Genomic DNA, 24,392 nt, shown 5'->3' with positions numbered 1-24,392 from the left:
AACAAAAAAAGAGAACCAAAACTTTTCGGCCACTTTGGAAAACAGTTTAGCAGTTACTCAAAAAATGAAGCATAGAATTACCACCTGAGCCAGCAATTTCACATCTAGGTAGAGACCGAAGAGAGATGAAAACATACGTCTCCACAGAAATTTGTACATGAATGTTCATAGTAGTCCTACTTCGTAATAAAAGTGGAAACGACTTACATGCCCAGCAAATGATGAGTGGAAAAGCAACGTGGGGCATAGGCACCCACAGAAGGCTATGAGGCAGCGAACAGGAGGGAAATACTGACTCACACTTCCACACGGAGGGACCCGGAGAAGCCCACGCCAGGTGAGAAAGGCCAGACCCAAAGGACCACAGAGCGTATGATCCCATTCACAGCAAATCTCTAGGAGAGGCAGCACCGGGGTTGGAAAATGCATCAGTGGTTGCCAAGGGGCTGGGCAAGGAGGGGAATGGGGAGCAACGGCTAACAGGTGTAGGTTTCTTTTGAGGGGGAAGAAAACGTTCTGGAATCAGATAGTGGTAAAGGTCGCACAACTCCCGTGATTAGACGAAAACGCACTGACTAGTGAATCTTAGGGTATGTGACTTTTTATCTTAATCAATAAGGGACAAGAAGAAGCCTTGAAAAAAGTTTTAATTATCAATAAAAATAATAAATAATAATAATAATAAATAATAAATAACTAAAAGCTGGGGCAGATAAAAACCCACCCACACATATATGCTGGTGTTGTCCCAGTTATCAGGGGATTTCCTTTCAGTTCCAAACCTGCTTCTTCTACTCTGTTTTACTTACTTACTTACTTATTTTGAGAGAAAGAGAGCATACGTGTGAGCGGTGGGAGGGAGGGGCAGAAGGGGAAGGAGAGAGAAGATCTCTGCACACTCAGTGCGGAGCCCCACGTGGGTCTCGATCTCACGACCCTGAGATCATGACCTGAGCTGAAATCAGGAGTCGGACCCTTCACCGACTGACCACCCACCCAGGCGCCCGTTCTACTGGGCTTTACGGTGAGACCCTGTCTCTGGACCTGCCGTGCAGGGAAAATAGGATGTCTTTGCGGTTTCTGGAGCAGCAGAAGTTCACATAGTGGGTCGCGTACCTGTTTCACTCACGTTTTATTCTATATGTTTCCAGGAACCCGAACTCTTAAATGGTTACATTTTTGACCCAGTAATTTAGTTTCTAGGAATTTATTTCAAGAACCCACAGGAGACACTTTTTGTAAACATGAAAAAATGGCGGCTCCCGGGGGGCTCAGTCCATGAAGTATCTGCCTGAGGCTCAGGTCGTGATCTCGGGTCCTGGGATCGAGCCCCACGTCAGGGACCACGCTCGGAACAAGGTCCTCTGGAGATTCTCTCTCCCTCTGCCTCCACCTCTCTCTCTCAAATAAGTAAATAAATCTTTAAAAAACCATTGCCCGGCATACTTGGGGGATTTCAGGTTGGAGCCGCTGGAAGCAGGATGCCAGGTGCCAGCCTGCTTGGCCTGCAGGGCGGCTGTGAAGGTGGCAGCCGCTGGGAGCCCAAGAGTGCTCGCGCCTCCCTCCGGCCTGGAGAACCCGCCTGGGGGTCCGGCTCCCCGCCCCCCGGTTAATGAAACCGTCCCCCCCAACACACACACACATCCTCACACATATACACGCTCTCACACACATATGCACACTTTCTCTTACACATACAATTCATATCCTTTCTGTCGCAGGCACACACTGCACACACTCACACACACATACTTCCTCTCCTACACCACGCACGTAGCTCACACAAACTCTCTTACACGCATTCCTGTGTTCGCTCATAGTTTACATGTATACACACTCACTGAATCACACTTTTTAAAAAAGATTTTATCTATTTGAGACAGAGAGAGAGCAGGAGCAGGGGAGAGGAAGAGGGAGAAGCAGACTCCCCATGGAGCAGGGAGCCCGATGCGGGCCTCGATCCCAGGACTCCGGGATCACGACCTGAGCCGAAGGCAGTCACCCAACCGAGCCGCCGAGGTGCCCCACCCATTCCCACTTACACACAGACGTGCACACTGGTTTTGCTGTCACCCACACCCATGCTCAACCCCCAGCCGCACCCCTGCAGGGGCCACCCACTGCTTTTCCACTGGGGCCTGAAGCGGAGCCAAGGTGCCTTCAAACAAGCAGGCGTTGAGGCTCAAGGGCGCTTTTCGCTAGAGCTACTTCGGGAGGAAAACTTGCTTCTTGAGGACTTGCTCCTCCTTGCCAGGCGGGCCCAGAGGCAAAGCTGGCCCTGCTCCCCAGCGCCCAGCCCCCGGCCCCCCCACCAGGGGACGATGAGCGCTCACTGCCCTGCTGGGGCAGGCGGTAGTGTAGGGGCAGGACCTGCCCGTTCAGGGTCTTCTAGAGTCTCCCTGCCTCGGAGGGCAGAGATCGGGGCCCTTCCCCATGTGCGTCTAACTTGTCACAAGGAGCTGATCACTGTGACCCGCACCCTGCGCCCCTCTCCCCCAGGGCTGAAGGCAGGGAAGCAACCGCTGCCTATTGGAAGGGCAGCCCGCAGAGGTAAGGAGCTGGCCTCTGGGCTGTGTGATCCACAGACACCGTGGCTGGGCTCCCGGGTGACACTCCGGGGCATCCCAGGGCTCACCGCCTGCTGTCGCCACCAGTCACAGCTTCCAGGTGCCACTCACTGCAAAGCCACGTCAGCTCTGCTGTCAGGATAAAGGAGTTGATTGCATCTCTTATTTGCCACAAACTTGAGTGACACGCAGATTCTGAATATCTTATTTTGCAGCAATTTTAATCTGGGTTAAATGCAGCCTGTCAAATTCACCTTCCAGACTGAACGACAGTGGGGGCTGGGAGCTGGGGGCTGCGGGGAGAAGACCACCCTGGGGTTGACAGGCAGGGGGGAGGGGACACAGGGGACAGGGAAAGGGTGCTGAGTCACAGCACTGGGGACCCAGAGCCAGACTTGCCCATCGGCCCTGGAGTGGGGGGCAGGGAACGGGGGTTGCAGCGTCCATTTCCAGCCACCAGTTTGTTGGGGGACGACAAACTGAGTCAAGGCACCAGAAGATTCGGGTCTCCAGGGACCAAAGGACACGGGCCGGCCCTTCGAGGCCGCATATCCCCGGGGCCCACACCACTACGGCTTTAGGAAGTTGCTGAACTAAACCACTACTCTCCCCAGAGGCTTTGCGGGTCTCAGAGGTTCTGGGACTAGAGAGCACTTTCTAAGAAAAAGAATACAAAATGATGGCTCAGAATTGCCAGGGGCCCGGCGAAGGGGTCTGCGAGGCAAGGGCCTCTGTCCCCCGGGCCCAGAGGACACTCAGCAGCCCAGGGCCTCCTGCCCGCAGAAGGCGCAGCTGTAAGCTGTCCACCGTTTATCAGTAAGGCAGCTTTTGTTCCATTTGCTGTTTCAACAGTTCATTTTTCACCTGGTAGAAAGATACACCTTTTAACATAAAAATTGGCTCCATATACGAGTCCCCTGGCTCCCGGTGGGGTCCTCATGGGCTCTCTGTTTGCACAGATGATGCCAAGAGCGTCCCAGCTTCAGAGACCATGAGGCCATGGTCCCCTTCAAAGGCAACACTTGGTGTCCCAGAGGAGTCCCCTCTTCCCTGAGTGTCCCCCACAGTGGCATCACCTTTGGCAGTGGACACAGCCCGCCCCCCGGGGCTTCCTGAGGTGGGGAGGCGACCTCCCCACACAGGGTCTGCGCAGACCCACAGTGGCATGCTCACGTTTTTCTGTTCAAGTCCTGCTTTTCTGAGGAAAGTCGGTCATAAGCCTTCCAAAGGGGTCCTTGATCACCCCACAAGGTGCAAAGATTTCCAGATAAAATTTTAAGAAAAACACTGCTACATTGTTTTTTTTCCCCCTCTTAAAAATCAAATGAAATACGGGAAATTCCAGTTATACAGAATGACTGGAGTTTTTCTGGCTCTTGGGACACTGAGATTGATCGGAAGTTACTACACAGGGCCCACGGGTGCCATTTCCTGAAGGCTTACCATTAAACGCACACCTGCTCTTCACAGGCTGAGCTTGGGATGGGATGATCTGCAGGTGTGTCCCATTTTCTGGGACATGGGGACCCTGGTCCAGTTGCTGTGTGTGTTCAGAGAATTCTGGTTGCGACTGTTGGCTCTAATGGAATCTGGAAAAGCCAGTATGCATGGCCGCTTGCCCCACTCCCCTGCGGGCCAGGCAGGAGGGTCCCCTAGGAAAGGGTAAAGAGTGTCATGGGTTCCTGCTGGCCTCGCTGCCTCAGTGAGACCCTCCCTGGCCCTCAGAGGTGGTGCTCTGGGCCGTAAGCTGCCTGGGGGTCGCTAAAAGGCACAGAGACTGTAGGAGAAACCAGTGCTAGCGAGCCTGGGACACAGGCAATCCCCCTCCTCACCCACCCGCCCCCACCCCTGAGTCAGCAAAGCTCCCCTGTCCTCCTGGCTGGCCTGAGCAGAGTTTTGTTGTTGTTTTAAGATTTACTTATTTACGTGAGAGAGAGAGAGCGCGAGCATACCCAAGCAGGGGGAGGGGCAGAGGGAGAGGAAGAAAGAACCTCAAGTCGGCTCCCACTGAGCATGGAGCCCGATGGGAGGCTCGATCTCACGGCCCTGAGATCACAACCTGAGCCAAAATCAAGAGTCGGTCCCTTAACTGACTGAGCCACCCAGGAACCCCGGGCTTGAGCAGAGTTTTAATCAGATTTTTCTTTTTTCTAAGTCCCTATGAGATAAACTGCGCTGAGGGATTAAGAGTTTTGAGGAGGGGAAGGAAGAATCAAAGAGGGGACGGTGTTTCCTCTCAGCACAGAGACATGGAAATCTTTCAAGTGAGAAACAGGAGGCAGGCCAGGAGGTGTGGGAGGGGGAGGGGGAGGGGGAGGGGGTCCCTTTCACGGGGTCTGCTTCCCTTCCCTGCACCTCCTGCCCCCTCCCTGCCCCTCAGAGCCCCCCGTGATGGCCTCCATCCGGCCAGATCTGAGGCCAAGCCCCCCCCCCCACTCCGTCCCCTGCTCTAAAGCCGCCTCCATGGCTCTCGCCCTCTCTGTGCTCCTCTTCCTCCTCCCACACGGCCCTTCAGCAGTTGGAGGCACTTCCTCGGCCTGCTCTGGGTTCACTCAACCCAGCGAGGTGACACTCTTGGCCTACAGGTTGCTCGAACTCTCATCTGCACCCTGCCTGGGCATTCAGTTCCCTCCGCTCCAGCATCCCCTCCTTCTCCCCCAGGCCCTTCTCTGCTGGCCGGAAGTGTGTCTCGGGGTCTCCAGCCCTATCACCCCAAGGCTTGCACCACACATGGCCCAGGAGCCCTTGACTACTCCCCCTTCTCAGTGTGTCCTCAGCGTCCCCTCCCTGCACCCTTCCGAGGGTCTGTCTGGTGGCCCCTTTCCCACCAGCCCCCCTACAGATACCTGCGCACCCCCACCTCTGCTCCGTTCCACTAAGGCCAGTGGGTTCTGTCCCCAGGAGCTCCACCTTCCTTCCCCCTCCTTTGTCCCCGCGTGTCCTGCCGCGGCAGCAGGTGTTGGGTGGCTCTGTGGACGGCTCTGAGCCTGGCTCCGATGCGGACGCAGCCGTGGTGGAGAGACTTTTCCATCCCATGTGGCCGGCGGAGGGCTCCTGGCTGTCACAGCCCCCCAGGCTGTGCGTGTGACCAGGTCCCAGAGGGAGCCACAGAGGGTGCCTCATGAGCTTTGTAATTTGACAGATCTTGCCAGATGGCCCTCCAAAGTGGGGTGCCCAGTAGGCTCTTCCCCTAGAAGAGGGTTTTTCAGTTCAGCAAATAGTAAGTGGTCCGCGTCTTTCTCAGACAGGTGAAGATCATCGCGCACACGGAAAATATCAAAGGCCTGGTGACCGAACCGTTTGTGTGGGGACAAGTCCTGCCCCTTCATTCTGGTGTTAAAAATTGAGACATTCTGCCCCAGAAGCCAAGTTCTATAGTATTGGAGCTGAGTGATGGATCATGGGGAGGCGGCTTCATGGAGGCGAAATTCAGGTGAAATTCAGGAGGCGGGGAGGGTGGCAGGGGAAGAGGGGGACAAAGGGGAGGGGTGATTCAGGCTGCAGACGCGTTGCAGAGGGCCTGAAGTGATGGCCCCTGGGAATTCGGTCCAGAAAGTGCTGGCCCTGGCCCTGTCCTGGGCTGTTCCGAGGGAGGAGCTCTTACAGGAGGTGAAGGGGGAGGGGAGGAGTGCAGGTGGGAGAAGGGGTACAGGGGGAGGGACCAGGAGGAGAAAGGAGAGGGGGGGAGACAAAGGGGAAAGGGGGAGGGGGAAAACTGAGGGGAAGGGGTCAGGAGAGGGGAGGAGAAACGGGGAGGAAGAAGGGTGAGAGCTAAGGAAACCTACAAGCCTGGTTGTGGTGTGAGAACAAAACTTCCAAGCTTGGGCATCTGGGTGGCTCAGTGGGTTAAGCCTCTGCCTTCGGCTCAGGTCATGATCTCAGGGTCCTGGGATCGAGCCCCTTATCGGACTCTCTGCTCAGCTCAGCAGGGAGCCTGCTTCCCTTCCTCTCTCTCTGCCTGCATCTCTGCCTACTTGTGATCTCTCTGTGTTAAATAAGTAAAATATTAAAAAAAAAAAAAAAAAAAAGAACTTCCAAGTTTGCTCTTTTTAGAAGGAAAAACGGGGAATAAGAAACCTGGAGTTTCTCCTTTACGGCTAAAAGCCAGCTTTCACCAGTCACTTGGGACGCTAGCTAGAGGTGTTCAGCAAACAAAAGAATCATTTTTAATTGTGAGGAAATACATTTCTCCCTCTCAACATTGAACTTACTGTTTTGTAACTGGCTGTTACACAGGAAGGAAAAAAAAAACCCTTTTTCCTAAAAAGGGTGAGTTCCTACATCCTGTCTTCTTTGGTGACATAGTGAAGACGGGAAGTCCCACTCACCAAAGGCCAGGCTGTGGTGTGCCCCAGGCGCGGGGAGCCTCCTCTCCCAGTAAGGGGACACCCCATGTTGAACTCCCTGAAGCCTGAAAACCAGAGCAGGTGAATTGCAGGCTTGCTTCAAGAATTTCTGGGGATAACGTCAACGTGACAGGTTTTGCCCAGGGAAAAATCTCTTTCTTGGGCACTTGGGGGCTTGAATGATCTCTCCACACGACCTAGGGGTGCCGCCAGCTGCTGGGGGGCCTGAGGCCCATTTGTGGGGTTACCGCAAGACAGGTCAGCAGACACGGGGTCCCCAAGAGGCATGACCGCTAATAGGGAAATGAGGTCATTGGGTGGAAATCAGGGTCACGGACTGCACGTATGTGTCCCCCTAAGTTCATATGCAGAAGCTCATCACCCCCACCCAGATGGAACGAGGAGGTGGCGCTCGGGGGAGGTGATGAGGGCATGAGGGTGGAGCCCTCATGGATAGGATTTGGGTCTTTACCAGAGGCCCCAGAGAGCCCTCTCAGCCCTCCGCCACGTGAGGACACAGGGAGGAGATGGGTCCCTCTGCGAGGAAGCAGGATCTCCTACCGGCGCCCTGGTCTTGGACTCCCAGCCTCTGGAGCTGCGAGCGATCCATTTCTGTGGCTTAAAGCCCCCCAGTCTATATACTTTGTCACAATAGCCCAACTAAGACAGCCAGGTGTCTCCCCGAGGCCCTTTCTATTCTTATCCTTCCCAATTACAAAAATAAACCCTCCTTGTTAGGGAAAAATGTAAAACGCACAGGCCCTTATTAACAGCCCCATAATAGCGGCCTCCCCTCCAGCGGCAGAGATGAGTTCTGGTAATGGTTTGACATCTCTTCCTCGAGAATGTTTCCTGTGTGCAAAGGGATGCGTCCCAGATAGATATGGCCATTTAACCATCTGGACTCGAGGAGGGTAAACTGAATGTTTTATGTTTTTGCACCAGGAAAAAAAAAAAAAAAAAAAAAAGATCAGATCAGTTGTAAAGAAATGAAGATACTACATTTTCTTGTCAAACAAAACAACGAATCTACGGTAACGATAGTATTTGCTGAAGATGGACTGCGTGCTTTCTGTGGATTTACTCATTTAAACAGTAGTGATCCTTGGGACACCTGGGGGAGCTCAGTTGGTTAAGGGTCTGCCTTCAGCTCAGGTCATGATCCCAGGGTCCTGGGATCGAGTCCCATGTCGGCTCCCTGCTTGGCGGGGAGTTGGCTTCTCCCTCTCCCTACATTGTGGCTTGTGCTCTCTCTCTTGCTCACTCGCACTCTCTCTCAAATAAATAAATAAAATCTTAAAACAAAAAACAAAAACAACCCAGCGGTAGTGGTCCTACCGGCTCGTCTCAGCTCGGTGGGCACAGCACAGTGCCACAGGCTGTGGACTTAACCAAGAGAGATGTATTCTCCCACAGCTCTGCAGGCTGGGGTCCTCAAGGTAGCTGCAGAGCTGGGTGCTGGTGGGGACTCCCTTTGGGCTGCTGACAGCCACGTTTTCCCAGTGCTCATGTGACCCTTCCTTGATGTCAGCACGTGGGGGATCGGAGCGGGGAGAGCTCGGGAGAGCCTAAACACAAGCATTACTGTGTCTGTCCTGTGAGGCCACCAATCCCATCATGGGGGGTCCCACTCCTCATGACCTCCTCTGTCCCTAATCACCTCCCCAAAACCCACCTCCAGCCCCGTGGGGGTGAGGGCATGATATAAATTTGGGGAGGACGCAGCTAGCCCGTAGCCCATGTGGTCACCAGTCCTGTCCTAGAGATGGGGAGGTGGAGGTGAAGAGAGGCAAAGCCTCCTGGAAAGGTTCCGGGGTGCATGGAGGAGGCGGGTTCACCCGGGAACCCGGCCGAGTAGTGCTGTGCCTCTGGCTCATTGTTCCTCTGTCTGCACCTACCCGCCAGCTCCCACAGCCCCTCCTTGTCCCCATGCGTTCAACTGCGCGGTTTGCTGTGACCATATCACAGCCAGGCTCGGTTTCCAGCCCTTTGTCTCTTATTCCATAATCACAGAGTGGATCATTTCTGGCTTTCTCTCCATGACAAAGAGCACCACAGCCAACGTCCTTGTAGACCTGCCTTGGTTTTTTCCTGTGAGATAAATTTTTAGCAGCAGAATTGCTGGGTCCAAAGGACTTGGAAGTTTTAAATTCAAGGTCTCCTGCTCAGTGGTCCTCGGAGAGGAGGGGAACCACCGTCCTGAATGTACACCCGAAACCAATATAATACTGTATGTCAACCGTATTTCAATTAAAAAAAGAAAATCTGAAAGACAACGTGAGACTAGAGATGAAGTCCTCACTTTCAAAATGATGGTTAACTTCCTGCCGGTGAGCCGGGGTACGGCCAGGGGAAAGCAGAGACAAGCCTGGCAGTGGGACACCAATGGGGGGAGACTCAGACAGTGGACACGGACGAGGAGGAAGGTTGAAGGGCTGCAAGCTGGGGTTGCGATGTAGAAAAATGCTCTGGCTCCTGCGGAATGCGGAATGGGGAGGGCAGGCCGGAAAGAGCAGCGCCTTGGCGTGGGGTGCTGTGGCTTCCGGGTTGGTGGTGGTTGTGCAAGCAGGAGACTGGCCGCGTTTGTGGACGCGGCTCCCCTCTCCCTGAAAGAGCGGGGGCCACGTGTCACTCACCGTGGCCCCCACCCATGGTTCCGCAGTGTGAGTTAAACCCAACTCCCTTGCCCTGAGTACCCGGGATGTTTGCCTGGGATGTAGAGAAGGCAGAAGAGAAGGAAGGGGAGGAAGCGGTGTGGGGGGGGGGGCGCCGAGGAGGGGGAGGAGGAAGAGGAAAGAAGAAAGGAGAAAGAAGAGGTGGAGGAAGAGAGGCCCACACCCGATGCGGAAGGGCAGAGGCCCTGCCTGGCCAGGAAGGGACTCTGTCCTCACGGGGCCCTGTTCCCTCCGCAGAGCGGTTGGTGACACCTTTTTCTTTCCAGTGCATTTCAAACTTGGAAATTGTTCAGTAGGTAATAAGTCTGGGGTTTTTATCGTTTTCTTCCTAATTGCAAGGCTCATGAGAACAGGAGCGGGTGCCATCTGTACCGTATTCATCATCCTGCCGCAATGGGGGAAAATGAGTAATTTTAGCATAAAATGTAGAACTGCCATGAAATTCAAATTGCAGTAAGTTGACAAGAATTATAATGTTTGCGGAAAAGCTCATCTAGGAGGCTAAAGTCATCACGTGGAAAGCAGCAGCCTCGCCGCCAGGGAAAAACGGCCGTGGCCTCCGCCGAGCTGGCGGGACCAGGCCCTCCGGCCCGGTGCACGTGCTGGTTGACCGTCTGCCCAGGGCGGCAGCATGATCTTTCCTGCAGCCTTCTGCTCTCGAACATACGCGACGGAGAAAATAGGAAGGTGGGCCGCGCCCCTGCAAATAGAAGAGTTCTGCACACATGAATATCAGCTAGGTAGGCAGAATGCTTGCCCAATCAGTTATGCATTGGAGGGGACGTTTCATTGCCTTCTGGAAGCAGAACTGTTTGCTGAAATAGGTTGCCAGTAACACCCACGAACAAGGAAGCTGGCCTTCAGCCTGTGATCTAGTCACAGATCCAGGGACACAGATCCAGCAGGAGGAAAGAAACATTCCCGCAGATCCCAGTTGCTCACATCAGAGCAAAGGCAGACAGGAAATGCGGCTGCCCGTTTGCAACCCGACAGCTCTCTCTGGCTCTAGGAACTTGTAAGTCGCTTCTTGCCCTTGAAAGCGAAAACCAACCAGGCTCTAAACTGTGCAAAGGCTGAGCGTGCGCAGATCTGTTATACTGTCCTCTCTTAACGTGGCAGACGGCCCAGCCCCTTCTGTCATCACTACCACTGGAATTAGCACCTCCTGCGGTCTGTGGACCCAGTGGTGCCTAAATTTAACACGCGGTCACTTTCACAAAGGCAGGCTGGTCCTGCGTGACTTTCCCCCAAATACTGCGGTAGAGCTAGAATGTGATTTCGTGTCCCCTGTGCACACCGATGCTGCAGATCCTTCCCAATGTCATCAGCCCTAATCGATGCAGGCTGTTTTTGCAGGGCAGGGAGCCACACGCACTGGAGTCCTTCCCCTCGGCAGGCCGGCAGGAGTGGCTGTCAGCTGGGTGAGCCGCTGATACTCATCTGTCAATTTCCGCAAGTTAAGAGCTTCAGTGCGGCCAAGGGTCACCGGGAAATGGGCGCTCATATTCCCACCTGCCCTTGATAAGACCCAAACGTGGGGTGGAACTGGCAGATAGGTTTCACCCAGAGGGGTTGTGACTAGTGCGTTGCCATTTGTTGACAGGGCACATGTCACGCATGCCCTTCTGTGCTGTACTGGTTCTCAGCGGTGTCCCAGGCCATTCCCCAGGGCGGGACGTGTGGGGAAGCTCCAGTTTGGGCCAATCAGGGTATGTGTCAGGATAGAGCCACTGTGGCAGCAAGTGGCCCGCTCAGCTGAACAGTTACTGGGGGGAGTCCCAGGCGGGGAGGACTGTTGGGAAAAGAGCAGGGAGGACAATGTGGGAGGCTTTCTCCCGGCTTGGCTGAGAGTGTGGCATATTCAGGGGTGACAAAGGTCACTAAGAGCAAGAGAGGGGAGGAGGGTGTCCGGCTGAGGGCCAGGACCAAGAGGGGGTGCCAGGGCACTGTGAGAATGGCATCCTCGCCCACTGGATGATTTCTTTGAAGGTAAAGAAGCCAAAGAGCTGGAACCTTCTGTAACTACTGTTACTGATGCTAGCTAGCACGTTCCCGGGGATCCGCGACTTCTCTCTGGGGCACAAGGCAGTTTGTGCTTCCTCCAAATTCTAATCGATGAGTTAGAAGAAATTTGTGTGTAAGAAACAGGAGTGCACTTGAAAGAGGAGCTAAGTGCCATCTGGGGGGTGGTCGCTGCACGGAAGTGGGTGGCTCAATTTTCAAGATAATGGCCACATGCCTTCATTAACCCTGCTTGCCCCAGACCGGCAGAACATTCCCAGCAATGCTCTGTCAACTTCTGGCCCTGAGGGAGAAGGCCTTGACCTTCTGATCTCGCTTCTTGTGGGAGACAGTCATCAAAACTCTTTGAGGGGCGCTGCATGTTTCTGGGGCTTGAGGCCGGCTTATGAGGAAGGCTGGTCTGAACTGGTTGGTTTCCATTTGCTCTCAGGACTGCCCTCTGTCCCCAGTATCTGCACACAAGCCGGCAAGGCAGGCTGACCTCTGGGAGGAGAAAGGACCAGCATCCCGGACACGTACTCAGAAGATTCCCCATGTTACAGGTTGTCACAGATGGGAGTGTTAACACTTGCTACAATTGGGGGACGGGTCCCTGAAGCCTGACAGAACACCTCAACTGTGTTTACTTGAATATTCAAAAACAAAGGGAAGAAGAAAAGCTTGTCACATAGGGGAAGAGGCATGAAGCCATGGGCCCCAGTTCCATGGGGCAGTGCTTCCACGCTGGGGGCCTCCATTTGTACCTCCATCCTCCTCTCTGGCTCTCTCTCGAGAAACCCAATGAAACCCCGGGACTATTGCATTACACTAATAACTAACAGTCTGCTAAGAAAGTCAATTTTGCTCTAAATCACTCGGCTTCAAGGATTTCTGAAAACTTACGGATGGCTCCCCTCTCACGACTCCATTTCTGCCTGGTGGGCGCCAAGACTGGGCTGCCTTAGGCCTCAAGCTTTGCCTTCTGCTTGGCTTCCCCCACCTTCAAACTGTCCCCATACAACATGGAAGGGACACATTCTTACGATGCTCTGGGAACTGGCATGTCCTGAAAGTCCCCTCCAAGAAGCCCTAACGCCAAGGTTCTAGCTAACGGAGCTCTCTGATTTGAAGCTTGTTTTGGCCACAGACCAGTTGCTAAGCACCGAACAGTTTCAAGTGAGAATACTGTGCTTTTCTCCCCAACATTTAGACATTAGCAAATTGGTTCCATGTCTGTTTTCACATTTTCCTTATGTCTCAGGTTCTAGTAAAAACAAAGACAAAAACAAAAAAGCGGTGTGTGGATCATTTTTTTCCTCAAAATAAAAAAAACTGTGGGGTACCTGGGTGGCTCAGCCAGCTAAGGGTCTGCCTTCAGCTCCGGTCATCATCTTGGGGTCCTGTGTCAGGCTCCCTGTTCAGTGGGGAGTCTGCTTCTCCCTCTCCCTCTGCCCCAGCCCCCCCACTTACGCTCTCACTCAAATAAAATCTTAAATAATTGTGACCTCAAGCTTAGCACAAATACACCAGCATTAAGACCTCCGCATCCCTGTGTGCATGACCCCCCAACACGGCACAGAGCAGGGCAGCACGACGCAGGGCCATCTTCCGCAGTCCATTCCCTGCACTGGTCAGGAGCACCAAGTGAAAACCAGCTTATCTATTCCGGGCCTGGCATCCTTCCAGTAGGGAAAACACAGCGCTAACAGAACTCGATTTTTAATCTTCAGAGGTATGTGGTTTCTAAGACAACTGGCAATAGTTCACTGGGAATAGTCTGACCTGCAAGGGGGGAGCGGAGACGGAGGGCTCCTGCCCGGCATGCGTTCCTCCAGCGAGCACCTTCTGTGCCAACTTCCGGCCAACCCGAGGGCTCACGGTGACCTGGACAAGACACGCTCTAGCGTAGGCCATTTGTAAAGCCATGGTTTCCTACACGACAGGACTGGAACAAGTTTAACCTACACCTTCTTTGTGAATTCTGAAAGCACCAGATTTGCTACCCCTGGGTAGTCCCTTCACTGTCAAGTGGTTTGAAAGGAAAGCACAGAGAAATTAAAAATGCCATTAACTGAGCCTACTTTTACTGGGACCACACTTGTTGAGATGACCACGTGGTTCTGTCAGTCTGCACATTACAGCGGGTTTCCCCAGCTCTCGATCTGGGGGAGCTTGGCTAAAGAACCTGACTTGGGTCATCTCTGTGCCCAGTCATTTCTGCAGAAACTGGAGCCAGCCTCTTAGCCAGCAAATGATTTTCAAACCACCAGTCAAGGCAAACGACAAACACTTGTCCCCCATTTGCCTGCATTTGCTGCCACATCCCCATCCCCTTGCCTGGGTCCCCACCTGTGTGGTGCCCGCTGTGTGCTGCACTGAGTGAAAATGAGCGAAGTCAAAAGGAGGAGGAACTGACTCAAGTCCCCTGTGGACAGACCCTCACGAGATGTTCTAGTACGAGAACGTGAGTCATATGGCAAAGGGCAAAACCAGCCTTCTGACCCCAGAACTTGGCCCTCTGAGTCATTTTAGCGGTCCACGCTCAGCGCTACAGGAAGATGGTCTGAGCGAACAAAACACTCTTATTCCCATAAACACTGAAAAGCACAGGTCTATCAACCTTGCCTGGGATTCATGTAGTGCAGTAAAAGCCAGGTAGGTCGGAACACACAACAGACTTACAGATTATGTTCCTTCCGCTGATACATGCAGACACGGGCAGTCTTGCTGAGTCCTGTGTGCGGGGGTCTGTGTTCACAGTAAGGACACATTCTTAACAGAACACACTAGTGCACCTGAACAGCCAAGGTAACACTGTGCCAACTGCCAACAAAATAAAAATAAGGGGACAGACTAAATGGAACACAACATGTATCTCACACTATGTATAAAATTAACTCAAAATGGATCACAGACATAGAAATAAAACCTAAAACACTTCTGAAACAGAAAAATCATTGTGCTTTGGTTTAATCAAGATTTCTCATATAGGACACTAAAAAACATGATCTATAAAAGAAACGAACTGACCTTGTCAAAATTAGTAACTTGGGCTCTTCAGAAGACACTATTAAGAAAACAGACTGAGAAAATGTACTCGCAAATCACACATCTGATAACGAATCTGCATTCAGGTTATATGAAGAACTCTCGAAACAGTGAGGAAACAATGCAACTTGCAAAAATGAAGATCTGAACAGATACCTCACCAACGAATGCCTTGCAGGTAAATGAAATGACGCTCGGCATCCTGAGTCATCAGGGAGGCAGCCCATTAGAATGGCTGACACAAGGGGCACCTGGGTGGCTCAGTGGGTTAAAGCCTCTGCCTTCAGCTCAGGTCATGATCCTAGGGTCCTGGGATTGAGCACCGTATCGGGCTCTCTGCTCGGCGGGGAGCCTGCTTCCCCCCCTCTGTCTGCCTCTCTGCCTACTTGTGATCTCTGTCCGTCAAATAAGTAAATTAAAAAAAAAAAAAAAAAAAAATGGCTGACACAAGACTACCGAGCACGGCAAGTGCTGGTGAGGGCTGGGGGCTGCCGGCTGCTCCCACGCGGCCGCAGGATGCAGGACGGGATGGCAGTCCAGCAGGTGCGCTGGCAGTTTTTTAGAAAGTTCAACCTATACTTCAATACGAGCCAGGGGTCCCACTCCTAGGGCCTTCAGTCAAGTGAAAGAATTGATGTTCACACAAGAACCTAATGCAAACGTTTGTAGCATTTCCATGTATTTTATTCATTATCTCCAAACCTGGAAACAACTCCCAAGTGCACCTGGGGCTGGAGAGAGAGACCGAGGCGTGCTCACTCAGCGGAGCAGGTGGGACACTGCTCTGTGGTAAGGAAGAACTACTAATACTTGCAGCTTCGTAAATGAATCTCAAATGCTTTATACTGAGTGAAAGGGGGCACACTCAAGGCTGCGCACTGCGGGATCCCCTCACGGCATCCTCAAGGAGCAACTACAGGGATAGAAGAGAGATCATTGTCTGTTAGTGTCTGGACAAGTGTGGGGAGGGGAACAATGAACTTTCGGGGGGAAGATGAAACTGCTTATGTATTAATAGTAATGGTTATAAAACTACGTATGTCTGTCAAATCTGGAGAACGGGGCGCCTGGGTGGCTCAGTCACTGGGCATCTGTCTCCAGCTCAGGTCATGATCTTGGGGTCCTGGGATCGAGCCCCACATCAGGCTCCCTGTTCAGTGGTAAGCCTGGTTCTCCCTCTCCCACTCCCCCGCTTGTGTTCCCTCTTGCTGTCTCTGTCAACTAAATAAATTTTTAAAAAATCTTAAAAAAAAAAATCTGGAGGGGCGCCTGGATGGCTCAGTGGGTTAAAGCCTCTGCCTTTGGCTCGGGTCATGATCCCAGGGTCCTGGGATCGAGCCCCACATCGGGCTCTCTGCTCACCAGGGAGCCTGCTTCTCCCTCTCTCTCTGCCTGCCTCTCTGCCTACTTGTGATCTCTGTCAAATAAATAAATAAAATCTTAAAAAAAAAAAAATCTGGAGAACTATACACTAAAATGGATACTTTTCCTGTACAGACATTTTAACCATGACAAAAAAGAGGAAGCAAACGAGATTGGATCTACATAGCTATTCGCTTTCTAGCAACAACCTAAATGTTGTTACGGTGGCGGTAAAATAAATATGGCAATCACAATAGAACATTTATAGCCATTAAAAATCATTTTCTACCCCCAAATGTAACAACACAAGAAAACACCCATGTTATGTTTTTGGACGAAAGCAGGAAATAGGAAACAAAACTATGTACAAACTGGTCCCAAGGAATACGAGTTCACACCTCACTATATGGATATTTATGATGCAGCGGGAATGCCGCCGAGAATTCTACAGCCGGCCTCCTCCTCTTGCTGTGTCTCAAGGTTCCCATGACCGGTGCTGCTCATCCATCACAGCGCACTGGCCGCGGGGACACACTGCAGACACCCCACCAGTCCAAGGCAGAAGGGACTAAGTGATGAGCGCCAGTGTGTGGGATTTTAAACAGGATTATAAAGCTGCATGAAGCTAGAAATAGTGGGCAAACAGACCAAACCAGCACTTTATTTTAAAAAGTTTTATTCTGCAGATTTAGAAATTTGAGATTTTTTAATAACTGCAAAAGAAATTCAGTCACACCTAATGATTGATTAACAGAATGTAGTGGTGTATTATCTAAACAGAAATCGTGCTGATGTGCCATAATAAATTGTCTATTAGTAAAAAAATACACTTTCGGGCACAGCATGGTATCACAAATTACAGTCAGGGTACTTTGCAAGAATTTAATCAAACTAGAGAATTCTGAGTAACTGTATCTTTTAAATGCAGCACTTAAAAATGTAACAACTCTGTGCATTCTTTTTCTTAAAAAAATGACCTTGTATGTGTCATAGAAATGCTGCTTTATTGCTGCAGAGGTCAAAGTTCAAGGCTCGAGAGGTACAGGAGAGAAATACAAAGGTAGCCTTAAGAAACTCAGTTTTGTTTATGTATAAAAAAGGTAAAGTTTATAAAAGTTAATTTACAAACAAGGAACAAAAGTGGTATGCACGCATTATGTACAAGCATCCTTAAAACGTCAAAATTTTTAAATGCATAGCCAAAAGAACAGAAAACCACCACTGCCCCTCGGAGGGGAAAAAAAAAAATCCCCAAATCACACCATTATTTTCTTCTGGGTGATTATACATTTCTGAAACCACCAAATCCACAATTTACTCAATCTTTTTCATGATACAGTATCTAGATGCGCACAAAAGCCATAAAAACTTAGTAATACACGGAAAGAATGATCTAAGAATTAAAAACATGAGGGTAAGGCATTCCTGCTGGTTAGTTTGTCTGTGGTGATATGGTTAATTTATAGATCCGATGAGGCCACAGAACCAGTCTCACATGCTTTGGTGTCCTTCCCTAAAAAAATGTGTTTTCATATACAGTAAGTAATTGTCTTCACTTGACTCCCTACCCCCCACCCCCCAAAAGCTATAAATTCCCCTTGCTGTACATTTCTGTTAAATTCACTACACTGGTTTATATGGTCCAGTACATTTTTTAAATGTGTGCACATTACCTCATGCATAATAAAATAAAATGTGTATGCCAGGCCAGGGCCATAATAAAATTTGAAACAGTGTACTTTGGAAAGAATAGAACTCAAATGCACCCCATTTACTGGCTGGTATTTTAACGGAAATCAGTAGATGAAGTAAGCAGTGACCATAAAAAAGTACAAAAATCATTACAAAGCAAACCATCTCTGACCATGCGGCCAGCGCCGCTGGCTTTCCCTCCACAAACACGCAGAGTGCAGCATGTTGTCGGACCGCAGCGCAGGTGCGTGCTCACTAATCTTCATCTGTTCAAATAAAATGCTTAATACTAACAAAACTGCAGTATCAATTCTAAGAAAAGTATAATACTTGATAGAGTGTTTCCATTTAGATTTAGTAAGTTTAACCCAGTTTCACATTATTTAATCAAGTTCCTATATTTTAAGAATTAAAAGTGGTCAATCAGGACAGAAACACAGTTTGCTCCAACAAGGTAATTTGGATCTCCAGGAAGACACTTGTTTTGCCAGGTTTTGGGATCACCTAGGAGAGAAAAAGAAGTTTCTGTCATTTGCAGTTGGTGAAACCACTAGCCAGGATGCTGTGCAATCACGGGCAAACACGAAGACATACTCAGATACAGTTCTCTCCTATTTCTTCAGCATGTGCACTTGTATCAAGACTCTAGGTGCTGTACTTCAATGAGGACCCACAGGAATCTAAGGACTCAGAGCTGTTTCAGATTTCTCTTTTACTGTGTTTCCATGTTCAGGCCTTTTCAAACAGTGAACAGAAGCTGGGGTGACCATGTATGCCTGAGGTAGTTCCAGTGCCTGGGTCCACATGATTATTAATAGCACTTCTGAAAGCTGAGGCAAAAATGATATGCTCACCCATTTGAACTGAGTAGGAGAACATTATTTCTCATACTCAACTACGGACCAACATATGAATGCCTGAGTTCTGCAGAATATAGTCCCCTTTACAAAAAAATTTAAAAAATTTTTTAAAATTAAAATCAGTTTAAGTCTGGACCAAGAGTTTCTCAGCCGCGATGTTAGCTGTAAAACAAAATCACTCACGTAGTTCTGAAAACTCACCAACTGCTGAATCTGAACCGGGGCTTGGGAATCTGAATTTAACAAGCTCTTGGTGATTTGAGATCTGCAGCTAGAGCTAAGAAGCCCCAGAGAGTGGATACCAAGTATGAAGAAGGCTGGGATGACTATATGGCATCCAAGATAAGGGATGCTGAAAGCTGCTAACTTTGCCTTCCTTCTGCACCCCCACAGGACGATGTCTGGGGATGTTTTTGCTTGTCACAACTGACATCTAGTGAGTAGAGGCAAGGATGCTGCTAAACATCCAACAGTGCACAGGACAATTCTTACAACAAAGCATTATCATCTGGCCATAATGTCAACAGTGCTAAGGGTGACAGACCCTGCCTACACCGAAAGGGTCTCTGAGTCATGATGGGCTCAGCAGTCTAAAACAGAATGATTAAACAGAAGAGAAATCACTTCACAAATATATAGGGGCTTATGCTGTACTGCAGATAACAAGCGTCTTTAGGCAATGAAGTAGAGCTATGACACCTCTTTAGAAGTAAATAAAAAATCTTAACTTTAGGCTCCAGGTTCTTTCCAATATACAAACTTTTGCTGGGATTAAGTCAGTCATCATCAAAATCTACCCTTGACTTTTTGAACAGAAACTTAGAGGAACAAAGCATCCTAAAACCATACAGGATTATATAGAAGTACATTTCTGCTCTAGGTGAATGTACTCAAATTTAACACAGGAAAAAGTTGTTTCAATCTAACAAGATAACTTATGTTCTGTGGCATAAGATACAGAACAAATAGAGAAATCATTTATGGTTCATATACTATCTGGGGGAAAAATCGCTATAAAACAAGTAACTGCAACAGTTACTTTCAAGCTTCTCATCCTAATTTGTTTAGAAACAATCAGAGCTCATGCTACAACTGCATTAATGAAAATGCAGTTTCATTAATATTAACTCAAACTAGGCTAATAAAATGCTTTTCCACTAGTGGAGTCCCTGAGGAAATAACTCTACTATCTAGTGTGTTAAAGTTAATTTATCAGCTTTCTCCAGAAAATGGTTTACTTGTAGATATCAGGAAATACGTATTTATAATACAATTTTTAATCTTGGGTAGTAATAGAATATGTTCCTGTAATCTTTGTATCCTAAAGTTCTATTTCATATTAAAACTGTATAATGCTCACCTGGTTTACTAAAAATTCAGAAACAGAATTTTAAATTCTTGCTTTTCTATATGAGGTTCAATTAAAGTGATCTATACCAAAAATATAGAATGTTTCAACTGGTAACTGATGTAGTCACCCAAGGAAGTGAGAAATATGAAAACGCAATGGAAGCTTTGAAGCTATGATCTTAAGAGCAAAAAGCCATTTAAAAGTAGTGTGTTTAATAGAAGATATTTAGAGTTTTACACTGAGAAACCATGGCCGAGTATGATCACAGCGGAAGGTACTTTCTGTCTTTCAAGTCTCTCTGGTGTATATACTTTGTATGGTGAGAAATTAAAGAATGGTAACCAAAACTAGAAATTACTGTATAAAGGAATCCAATCATTTTAAGAAGAAGATAAAAGCACCTATATATGTAGGGCAGTAATAGTTCTCCCACTACATCTTAATAATTTTAACATAACGAATAATTTTCTTGAATACCAAGAAAGAGTCAATCATTGGCCAAATCATCAATGTTTAAAAAGGAAGAAACTTCTGTACCTTTCCACATTCATTTATGCATGCACCACAAAGAAATGTTAAAACACTGGTGATGCCTACAAGGCCACAGGAATGGAGGTAGAGATTTGCTCACGAACAGCATGGGTAGCTCCAACAGCCCAGGGATTAATCAATGACAGTACCCAAAGCCCCCAAAGGACAGAGTGAAGACAGCATACCCGACGAGGAGTCGGATGATTTTAGAGCAAAAGACCAACCGTCAGGGGTCATGGACGCACAGTGTGGTAAGCGCAGCTCCACGGGCTTCAGGAACTTGAGGCCATGGGGCCCACACATCACTAAGGGGCTCAGCAGTGTCTCACCTGCAGTCAGGGAGGGGGTGAGGGTGAGAGGTTAGATGGCCATCTTCCTTCTAGACCACAGTTCTCCTCACGCCCCCTTCTAATGATGTCCTTTAAAGCCAAATGCAGTTAATTCTCTACAGACACAGTGACCAAGAAAAAGAAATGACAAATGTGTAATCCAGAATTTTCTAGTAGCCACTTAAAATAAAAAAGACGAAATAAATTTTAATATTTATGTAACCCAATATATCCAAAACATTATTTCAACATGTAATCCATATAGTGAATTTCTGCATTTCAGTGTGTATTTTTACACTTTCCAGCACACTTCAATGCATAACAGCCACAGGTAATTTAAGAAACAAAACAGATGAACACAGGGGAAGGGAAGGAAAAAAAAATAAGATAAAAACAGAGAGAGAGGCAAACTGTAAGAGATTCTAACTACAGAAACAAACTGAGGGTTGAGATGGAGGGGAGGTAGGTGGGAGATAGGCTAGATGGGTGATCCGCATTAAGGATGACACTTGGGTTGTGATAAACACTGGGTGCTGTATGTAAGTGATGAGTCACTAAATTCTACTCCTGAAACTAACACTGCACTATATGTTAACTAACTTGAATTTAAATAAAATCTTGAAGGAAAAAAAGTGAAAAACTAGATAGAAAAAAAATTATTACATGAAAACTTCTTGCAAAAAAATTAATCTGGGAATCAATTTTATGACAAAGTAGAGAATATGCACATAATAGACAGGAACTTTGCCCCAGCTTAGTAGTGTTATAGTCATTTTTATGATTTTTAAAATAATCTGTCATTTCCTTACCGTCACAACAAAGATAATGCTAGCCCATTAGGACTGCATTTCAAAACTGCTTATGTCTATCACCTCTCCTTTTTAAGTTTTCAGTGAAATAGTATTTTATTTTGTATCTTTTGTTTTCAATGAAATTTTTAACCAAGGATGTATAATTTAAAAAAAAACAAAAACAAAAAACCCAAACGTAGCTACAGGTTGCTGGTGGCAACTACATTATATCATGAGGTTTTTTTAAGATATGTTCAAATGCGCTTTTTACAAAAGCTACTTATAGAGCACCTGGGTGGCTCAGCTGGTTAAGCGTCTACCTTGGCTCGGGTCATGATCCCAGCATCCTGGGAACGAGCCCCACGCTGGGCTCCCTAATCCGAGAGGAGCCTACTTCTCCCTCTCCCTGCCACTCCCCCTGCTTGCATGTGCTTTCTGTCAAATAAATAAAATCTTAAAAAAAAAAATGTTACTTATATCTGGTGTTTTAAACGTACTTGCTGCAGACCTGGTTTAAACGATTCATGCAGGGCCCACATATGTTAGTATTCCACAAAATGTAAGACACTGAGCTAAAGTGACGTATTTAATTAGGGAAGTAAAGCAACTGCTACAAGATTCCAAAAGAAGTCGTCACACAGTTCATCACATCGTCTTGACAGATCCAGAAAGATTATGAAAAATAACAGCTTTCCTAGATTCCTTCAAGTTCAGAAACACGCACGGTAATACTTGATAGGGATATGTTGTTTACTCTGCTGAGTCTTACCGGGATCAGGGGTGGGAGATGAGCACCTGCCCTAAGACACTTCTATTCTACAATCAGGTGACAGGCATGCAGCAAAGCCTTTCTGAGCGGGTGTTACCTAGACCCATCTCCAGAGATGCAAAGGGTGAATGGCTCAAAGACAGATTTGGTGAGGTCTGCTAAGACCACCCAGCAGCCAAGTGGAGGAATGCCCAAAAGCCTGTCAACTGTCAACACTGTCACTTTCACACTGAAAGTAAAGCCCACCATGTGGAAAGTCTAGTGTGCTCACGATGCCAGTGCAGGGCACGCTCATTTGTGCTCATTTGAGGGGACTTCCCTGTGGGAAGAACATGCTGGGGTTGGCAAAGTAGAAAAGGGGTCCAGACTATGCTCTCAACTGAGCACTACAAGCTTTGAAGAGCACAGAAGGCAACTCTAGTTATTAAAACTACACAGAAAAATAAACACACTTACCTTTCTCCTTATCTAAAGGTGGGAGGATGCTGTTGTCTCGGCAGACCTTGAAATAGATTTCCTGCTCAATTCCCTCAGGAATGGCTCCTTGTGGGATAATTATACTAACGCCAGTTTCTATGGAACTCAACACCCCGCCATTGCTGTTAAACACGCCTCGGGCTGTGGCCACCACAGTATGACCATCCTCATCTTCATCTTCTTCCACAGCTGAAGGGCTGAGAGTTCAGTAACATCAATGAGTAAACCCCCAACAATACATAGGCGTTCCCACTATGATTCTAACAGGTGGTTTCATTTTATTTTATTTCTCCATATAATCAAGAAGGTAAGCTTTCAGTGACACATTTTACTCACAGGAATAATAAATCCTATTCCTCCCGGAGAAATCAATTTCACGTTTGAAGATAACAGATCAATTTCCCTCATTACTAATTTTTGCAAGCAGAATGTACAAGGTCCAACCATCTTGCGTGCCTAACTGCTATAGTTCACTGGTTTTAAGAAACACATTTTAACAACCATGAAATTCATGTTTTAAAATTGGCAGTCATGGTTTCATTGGCAGCACTTTTTCTCCTTCTTAGTGATACATAGACAATGGTGCATTTATTTCACAACTGATGGCATCTGAGACCTGGTAAGTACTCATTAGGTTCTCTACCTCCCTGGGAGTCAGTGCCATGAGGTAATACTTTGGTGTGGGTACACCTCAAAGCACCCATGGGAAAAAAAAAAAACAATATATTCACTTAGTACATAAAGAATACCAAAGACCGAGGGGATGTGGTTATCAGTGACTGCTTCAAAAATGTAGGCTATCAAGACTTCTTGAAGTAAAATTTTAAGTTCACAACCTGAAGGTGAGCAGAAAGATGGAATGACACAGTAAGTGTGTGAAGGGAAGCTGTAGCTTCATTCCCGCACAACCAGAACATCAGGGACAATGCTGGTGTGTGTGAGGAAGAACAGGCTTCCCATCCCCCACTAAGGGAAAGGTTCACAAAGAGAAGAAGGCAACACATTTCCATGAGCATTCTTCCTCTCTGGAAGCAGGATGAAGGTGGCCCTCCTGCCGCAGGTTCTGCCTGCTGGTGCTTCTATTTCAGTGGGTGGCCTGACAATGTAAGTGGTTTTGGGAGGCTGAGGCTGAGGTGAAAAAGAGCGGACAAGAACACAAATGCTTATGTTTTTGAGATATCCTCACCAGGCCAAGGTTAGAGGTTATGGAAAGCTATGGTCAGTTCAGTTAGGGCTCTGAGGTCAGACGACCAGGGACTGCCAAATGTAGGCCCCCCTCACCCTAGCTGTGTGACTCTGCCCAAAGCACAACGTCACTCATCCTCAGTTCTTGGTAAAACACAGATAACAACAACACCTACTGCCCATATGTGGTCGTTAGCTTTATTACTTTATTAACATTATCTTGTACCTCTTGCAGGACCTCTCACCTAATAGCATTCATTGCAATAACACTGTGGTTTAAATAAATATGTTAAATAAAAACGTTAAATAATAACGTTGGCTTAACAATAACATTCGGTTTAAAGTTGAAGTTAAAGTGTTCATTTTAAGTCCCAAATCACAGAAACTACATCCACACTCACATTAGAC

The 24,392-nt window shown here is 48.3% G+C and overlaps 1 protein-coding gene across 6 annotated transcripts in view; it reads right to left on the bottom strand.

Annotated features, from left to right (window-relative positions):
- Window positions 1-16,658: 16,658 nt before the first annotated feature.
- The window catches only part of TJP1 (tight junction protein 1), a gene marked incomplete at its 5' end in the record, with an annotated part of 242,755 nt that continues 235,021 nt past the window's right edge, over window positions 16,659-24,392 (bottom strand). For 3 of the 6 annotated variants that reach the window (XM_080808821.1, XM_080808823.1, XM_080808824.1), the window contains 3 exons: window positions 16,659-18,195; window positions 20,619-20,762; window positions 22,779-22,996. In XM_080808821.1, coding sequence (XP_080664947.1) covers window positions 18,101-18,195; window positions 20,619-20,762; window positions 22,779-22,996 — 457 coding nt within the window. In that variant the 3' untranslated portion in view covers window positions 16,659-18,100. The remainder of the gene's footprint in view (window positions 18,196-20,618; window positions 20,763-22,778; window positions 22,997-24,392) is intronic. The other 3 variants (XM_080808822.1, XM_080808826.1, XM_080808825.1) reach the window with 2 other exon arrangements.

This window comes from Martes martes, assembly GCF_963455335.1.
Source record: "Martes martes genome assembly, chromosome: 7".
NCBI lineage: Eukaryota > Metazoa > Chordata > Mammalia > Carnivora > Mustelidae > Martes > Martes martes.
This window is presented reverse-complemented; position numbering and strand designations above follow the sequence as displayed.